Source organism: Cupressus sempervirens, chromosome 1, assembly GCF_028749045.1.
Source record: "Cupressus sempervirens isolate cs-2001-9-10 chromosome 1, ASM2874904v1, whole genome shotgun sequence".
In the NCBI taxonomy this organism is placed as follows: Eukaryota; Viridiplantae; Streptophyta; class Pinopsida; order Cupressales; family Cupressaceae; genus Cupressus; species Cupressus sempervirens.
This window is the reverse complement of record NC_143118.1, coordinates 206,475,605-206,483,358: the sequence shown is the minus strand read 5'-3', so window position 1 is coordinate 206,483,358 and position 7,754 is coordinate 206,475,605. Positions and strand designations below refer to the sequence as shown.

At 36.8% G+C, this 7,754-nt stretch overlaps 1 protein-coding gene across 1 annotated transcript; it reads right to left on the bottom strand.

Annotated features, from left to right (window-relative positions):
* Positions 1-1,468: 1,468 nt before the first annotated feature.
* LOC149576852 (allene oxide synthase 2, chloroplastic-like) lies at positions 1,469-3,362 on the bottom strand. Its single transcript, XM_089823249.1, has one exon. The coding sequence runs from the start codon at positions 3,294-3,296 to the stop codon at positions 1,719-1,721; it is 1,578 nt and encodes a 525-aa protein (XP_089679375.1). The 5' UTR covers positions 3,297-3,362; the 3' UTR covers positions 1,469-1,718.
* Between the last annotated feature and the right edge of the window lie 4,392 nt (positions 3,363-7,754).

The following is a 7,754-nucleotide window of genomic DNA, read 5'->3' as shown; positions in this document are numbered from 1 at the left end:
CCTAAATAAAACTCTTTACTTTTATTTCTTCCAATGAGAATTTATTATTTTCTTTGGTTGCTTGTAAAAATGAAGGTTACAAGAGCCTTGTTAAAAAAACCTAGGGCCTATTATTACTAAGGTTAATGAAGCCTTTAAAAAGTCTGATGTTTGATGCTTCATCTTATTCTTCCTTTAACTTTTAATTCATATCATGATACTATTCTAGATTTCTATTATGTGTTGTTGGTTATCTACTACTCTAAAAAAAATTACATAAGATGTAGTTATTTATGTTAGGTAAATTAAACTCCTAATCAAATTGAGTTCTAATAAGATTTTGGGTACCCTTCAATACTTCTTTTTCCCTACTAAGAAAATGAAGAAAAAATTATAGTGAAATTATTATACTGATTTGAAGTATATTATAGTTTATCTCGTCTAATTATTACCCAAAAGATCAATCCTAAATTCTTTAATGACAATCCTACACCTAATAGTATTCAAGGAATACTCAATAATAAGTGTCTCTATGCTTCTCAAAATTCAATGAATTGCTTATATTCTCTATGATTAAATTATTTTTAGTTTATATTCTTGACATAATACCTCTCAATTAAACTTGAAATCCACTTAAGCATTGTGCATAGTATTTTGCTCCTTACACAAATTGGATAAAGGTAAAAATAAATTGTTTGATTTGGAATTCTACATTAATATGATTGAGATATCTTCAAGTTCCATTGTCCTTTGATTCATCCATACTTAAATTTAAAGAAGTATTTTTAATGGATTCATTATTTGTGTTATTTTAATTAGTTAATCCTTGATCAAGTGATTAAAAAAATATAATTTCTTGAATAAGGGAAAGATTCATTATTCTATAACAATTTATCACTATTTATTCAATAAATGTCTCATAGTTTTATTGATGTGTTACTTGAATGTTAAAAAATTAACTCATATTGTCATAACTTATATTAGATTTCAAATGTAAGCATCAAATGTTAGGAAGCTAAGGACCTTATATCCTTTGTGAGAAAGGTAGCTAAATGCAATAAAAATGATGAATACATAAATTGCCTCTTATAAAATTTCAATCTACCTTTTTCTTTTAGAAACGCAGATTCTCCAACACTAAGTCAATATAAATTGTATAAAAAGCTAAAATTACTACAACTAAAATTTGAACTTACCCTTTTTCATTCAAAAATACAAACTTTCGAACACTAAGCCTATTCAAATTGTAAATAAATAAAAAAATGTGGCAACTTAAGAACTTAAGAAGCTTAAATTTATTGTTAATGTATAGAGTATTTATACTTGACTTAACTATGACGTCATCTATGATACAATTTATATACACCCTTTTACAATGAAAATACAAATTATTTAAGTTATTTAACACTTAATATGGGTGCATAGAAATTACCGCATAGTCACTAGCCTTAAGAAATATAACCTTTCTACCTAAAATAAATAAATACAATTATAAAAGTAATTAACATATATACTTGCATCAAAATACAAATCTTTCCAAAGCACATAAACTACCAAAGACCCTAACAGTAAAATAATTTTTTGATAGTTACCTCTACTCATTATTTGATCAGCCAAGTTGCCCTGTCCCCAGATCGATTATTCTTCTAAATAATAACATGCGACAACAATAGAAGAACCAACTCTACAGTCGTCCCAAATATATGCAGAAGGTTCGATTATGCAAACGATGAACACTCCTATTTCTGAGAAGACTTGGTGAGCTCCGTAAAAACGGCAGACGATGACGACTCATCAAGAGCGAAAGAATCATAGCGAAGAAACAGATGCGCCACAAGAAGCCTGGCGACCATCACAACAACATCCTTCCCCGCACACTGTTTATTCTCAGTCGTCGGTGCCTCCGTTTCGGGCCCATTAGACCACACCACATACTGCAACAACTTCTCCCCTTCCTCTCCCATAAACCTCCCCGCAACAAACTCCTCCGCATTGGCAAAAACACGAGGATCTTTCGTTGCCAGAGGCTGATACCCACCGAGCAACTCGCCTTTCTTCACCTCATACGCCGCATCGTATGACTCGACAATGAAATCCCTCTTCGCCCGCCCGTACTGCAACGCCACGGGCGGATCCATTCTCAGCACTTCGTACACAGCAGAGCTTACAAGCGGCATGGACTCCAACGCCTTCATATTCAACCCCCCATTCCCTTCCACTGCCCCACGAACCTCTTTGACAATCTCTCTGTGCAAATCATCACCCGCCTTTGCAACATACTTGACGATACTGGGGAAAAAGATGAGCATTCCCCCGAATGCATTGAACCCCAGGTTGAAAAGCAAGTCGTGGCAGGCCTCGTCTCTCTGAAGCCCTAATTCCTTTACGGCGAAATCGAGAAGAGCAGACCCGCGCTTATGGATGAAATCGTAGAGCTTCTGATAGTTCCCTGAGACGAGAGCAAAGGGGAGAGGAATGGAATGTATAGTGAGCTCGTCGAGAACCTTGGGCAAAATCCCCGAGCTCGCAATTGGAGCAACTTGCGGCGCGAGCCAGGTGGTAACGTAGGTCGGCCCATCGGTGCCCAGACTGCCCGGGCCAGGAGCCACGGGATCTGCCCCGACGAGTGCCCGGCACAGGAAATTGAATATCAGATTATTCGCCTGCCCGCTGAACGAGGCCTTCCCGTCCTTCTCGAACTCCTTTTCGATTTCCACAGCGAGCTCGTCGAACGCCCGAGCGAACTCGGGGAAGATCCTGGGGCGAGCCATACTGAGGACGTGGAAGCAGAAGGTCTTGAGCTTGCCGTGGGTGTCCTCGGAGGGGTCCTGATACACAGCCGTTCGATATCCGCCTGTGAAATCGGTGCTGGGCATGTAGGCTCCCGTGAGAACGTTGGCCTTGTCCACTTTGGCGAGGTCGAAGAGCGTGGGGAAGCTCTTTGCGTCCAGGAGCATTATGACTCTTGAGTCCGACACAATGGGCGGGCCTGGCGGCATGTTGACTCTGAGTACGGTGCTCTTGTATTTCTTTATGCGGGTCTTGAAGAAATTCTCGGCTCCTTCTGTGACGAAGTAGTCGAAGCGGTCGACGAGAGGTCCGACGATGGGGAGGCCGTATGAGCCTGGGATTTCCTTCACCGGAAGTCCCGAAGAAACCCCTGGCGCCGTAGCCATGCACGCAAAGGTTCGGAGCATCGTCTTCTCTTGCTGCAACGGAAGCCACACTACGACAGGGTAACTTTTAAAGGAAATGGTTGGGGGGTATAAGATGGATACAAAACTGGAAGTAGACTTGATTAGATTGGGAGAGGGCATTACATTATTGATCAACTGATTTGCATGTTTCCAAGTGGTCACAAAAATGGCGGCATTTTTTCAGTCGTCCGCTCTGCCACCGGCACAAAACGTGCTCTTAAATTAATTTTTATTTTGTCCCCGTTCTGACATGATAGATGACGCGAGCTTGTCCATCCAGTTGTGTAGGATATGGAAATCTAGCAACGCTGGCATTGTATAAAATTTGTAGCTTTGCGCGTTTTCCAATTTGAGAAACTTTATGAGGCAACGTCTCAACAAGGTAAAACGCATATCTGAGCAAGGAAGGACACTTTTTTGTCCTATGTGTATTCTTGGTGCCTTAACTTGGAATAGGAAATAGGGAACATATTCCAATCTTGTTTCTAAAATGAGCATATATCCATTCCAAAAATAGTTGCTATTGGAATGGGCCATTCTTTTTCCAATCTGATTTTTTTTTTTTTTTTAATTTGTTAATTTTTTTAAAAAAAATTTTGAACCCTTTTTTTAAATCTTTTTCTTAAAACATTTTTTATTATATAGCTATTTTTAAAAATACAAAACTTTACTTTATTCCTATTCCATTTTGGTACAACCAAATAAGGGAGTAACATATTCCCAATCAAATACCAAGTTAACCAAACAAAAATGGAATTGCACTTTTCCATTCCCATTCCACATTTTCATTCTTATTCTAATTTTCTATTCCTATGTCGAAAAACAAATAGGCCCTCAAAAATATGACAACTTTATGGCACACATGACACCCTGCTGAAATCAGAGACGTTTTGTGTTGCAGATTAATCTACGATAAAGATGTTTAGCATTTGGATATGGAATATTCGGTTCTTATGGGATTACCTGTGGAAATATGAATATATGTTATGGTTGACCGATCATAGGCGATACACGTATGGTTAACTAGCCAATTTAACCTTTATTGATCTTACGAATATCAAGTTTGAAGTTCATAGTATTTCTTCAAAAATTATTCACAGTACGATTGAATTTACCACAAAATAAATTGTTCTGCTAAGTTTATATAATATTAAATAAAGGTGATGTTAGTTTTTCTAATATAAAACATTTTATCAATAAAGAGTCTAAATTGAATTGCATTTCAGTAGAGCTATAAATTAGTGAGAGGTGGAAATCAAGAAAGTTTTGATTAAAGTTTTGACCACATCTTAAGGGGCACTAGATCGTCATATTTGTTAAATCTTATTGCCCCTTTTTTATGACAAAGTGGTTTTATTACATTACTTCCCTTACTTCAAAAATAACACCCTACTTCTTTTCAAGCTCATGCATTTTATAATATTATGAACTAACAACATTGAACCAATAGACTTTATACAACTGTAAAACTATCATAAGGTACAAAGGAGCACTAAGGAATAGAGGGTTCAAATAGGAATGCACCAAAAAAGCATAAAGGGTCATCAAGCCACTGCTAGCACAGAAAAAAGAAAAAGAAAATATTCACAACCTCAAACGTGTAAGGGCATTCTCCCCAAATCTATGAAATCACACCAACTCTCTCAAAAGAAGAGAAGATAATGCAATTGATATGTTGTTCAAAATTCAATTCAATTAGTTGGACTTATAAAGAATTTTGTTCTTGTTGTAAACTATCTACTAGAATCTAAAGTCATGGAAACTAACAATCAACTAATTATTAATTTATTAATCTAAACTAAATTAAAACTATTTAATGTGATATTCCAACATTACCCCCTTATTACATTAATCAAATAAGAGATAAGTTGAAAGGTTACTATCCAAACCCTCTAAAGCCTTTGATGAAGTTTCTTCACCTATCCTCCTCACTCACTCAAGAAACACCAAACTAATAGCATCAATGGATATAAATGATCTCCATAACATGAATGCTCCCACCTCCCCTATACAATGAGGCACATTTCCTTTGAAATCTTACATCTCTTATGAGTGTGCCTAATACCTCCTCTAGGCTTGCACATGAGATGACCTCCCTCCAATAGTCCACATCTCCTTGGAGTGTGTCTAATGCCTCCTCAAGTGTTGTAGAAATAATCATCACTGACATGTCTTCACATGAGATGCATTTCCTATGAAAAAACACATCTCCTCTCATTGTATCTCACTCCTCCTTCAGTGCTTGAAAGTTTATACTCAAATCCTCACCCCTCCCCACCTCCCTCCCCCCTTTCTCATAGGAAGGACACAATTGCTTCCAAGACCTCCCTTCTCTTCAGGGATAAATCTTACATGTCCCAACTTAAAGGGAAATAAATAGTTTCTTCTCATGTAATCAATCATCTTAGAGTGAGAAGCTAGATCAAGATGATAAATGTCCTCATGCCTCCATTGCCTCCAACATCATGTATGATCTTTTTTTAGTTTCTAAGGAACATTTTTATCGAAATTACAATGTGATGAATCTTAGAGGTCTTTGATACTATGATGTGTAGTTGAATGGACCTAAAAAAGATAACACATTTCATTAAATAAATTATCCTCAAATATTGAAAACACGATATCTAAAATGCATTTATATCCTTATGTACCCTCCCCTTTTGTTATTTAATATTGAATGGATTCATTAAAAGAGATAATGTATTTGAAACATATTATTCTCCTTGAAAAGTCAAAGCATTAATTCTCCCCTTTCACCTTACATAGATGATACATCTTTTTCTTATGTCTAAAAATATTTACTAGTATAATGAAAAACTAATAGTCGTAATCTTGGACCATACTGCAAGCTAGGATATCCTTGTGTTATTCCTCCCGTGACTAGCTACAATGGTCCAATTTAACTTATAATTTACTCTCTCTTTTTTATCGGTGGCTTATATTGATTTTCAAAATAAAAAACTACAAATTGGGAGAATAGAGTCATCTCAAAAAGTACCCAAACACCCCAACATACCGACATAATTGAATTATAAAATCATCAAACCTAACCCCTAAACAACCTTAAATTATTGTAAAAAAAAATGGTGATCTTCATTGATCTACCATATTACATTGACATGGCAACTAGAAAAATGGTTAGACTCAAAGAAGACTCAAGAAGCCATCACTTAAACCATAAGTCATGGTCCTTTGAAAACTTAAGAATCTCTCACATCTTTGGAGGTACTTGATGATAGCCACTAGCCTGAACTTAGACTATCAAGATTGGGCACCTACTGGACCTTGCTTTACCCCTCCATGTTATCCTCATCAATAACATTCTCTCCCTTGGTGTGCACCACTTTTCTTATCCTATCAAGCTTTTATTATTTCTTTTGAATCATTAGGTGGCCCTCTATATCTAGCAGGGCATTTGAGTGCCTCAAGGTGGTCTTTTTCTTTTACACCAATTGACCACCAATCACAGCCTTCTATGTAACAACTGCATGGAGAAAAACCATCCATTTATGCTAGCCCCATTGTGCCATAGGGTGGTCAATGAATGGTGGGTCACTCAAAACCCAAATCATAATGGGCTAGAGAATATCCATTTTAACTTTGATTAGTCACTGGGGTAAGTCACCCATTCTCAAGCCAACACCTTGTTCCACTCTATTCCTGATCGCCTTCACTCCACCACCCCACTTCGGTGCAATACATTCTCTTGATACCATCAGCACATCACTTTTTGAATTTGCAACCATTATGCCAATTTCTAGAAAAAAAAGTGGGGATTTCTAGGTTTGATCTAGGTCAAAGCTCAACCTCTCAATAAAACTTGTTGAAGATCAGTTTCAAAGCCTCCCTGGATGACTCCCCATCCAGCTCGAACACATATTGCAACTTTGCATTAGAGATTCCATCCTTGAATAAAGCAATTTTCCTATAAGTTCTCAAAGAAAAATTTTCCTTCATTCTCAGAAACTTCACAACTTCACCAGTCTTATGATGGTCTTCACAAAATGTGGCTCTAACCTTTAAAAGACCTTTTGAAATTTCTAGAAGAAATCATGCTTACTGCTCCTCACCAGTGATCTCAAATGTAGATAGTTCAATGATTGCATCTTGAAATGGCTAAAAATAGGGAAATGATAGGATTGATATTAAGGAATCTATTACACACAAGCTAACCCATGTTATTTCAACACCATGGTTAGCATCAAATGTGTAATCCATTGGGGCATGCAATTGTATGCAACCACCTTTATAATTTTTAATCAAAATAGGGAAGGAGTTATGTTTCCTATCATGTGAATCCACATCATTATTAAAGCTCAATGGCGGATGTCCTTGTGCCAGCCAAGATATCCCATCATTGAACATGTAATCCAATGATTATAGGAGAAGATATAAAATATTGAAGTTGGAGTCCAAAGGAGTGCCCACCTCCCTTTAATAGGTTAAGATTAAATTTTGAGGTTGAAATTTAATTCCTCTAGGGAGATGTCCCTAGAGTTTTCAAAGAGATCCACTACATTGTTAGGTACATGCTTAGAAAGGGTGTCTGCTATCTCAATTTCCTCATCAAACACATGA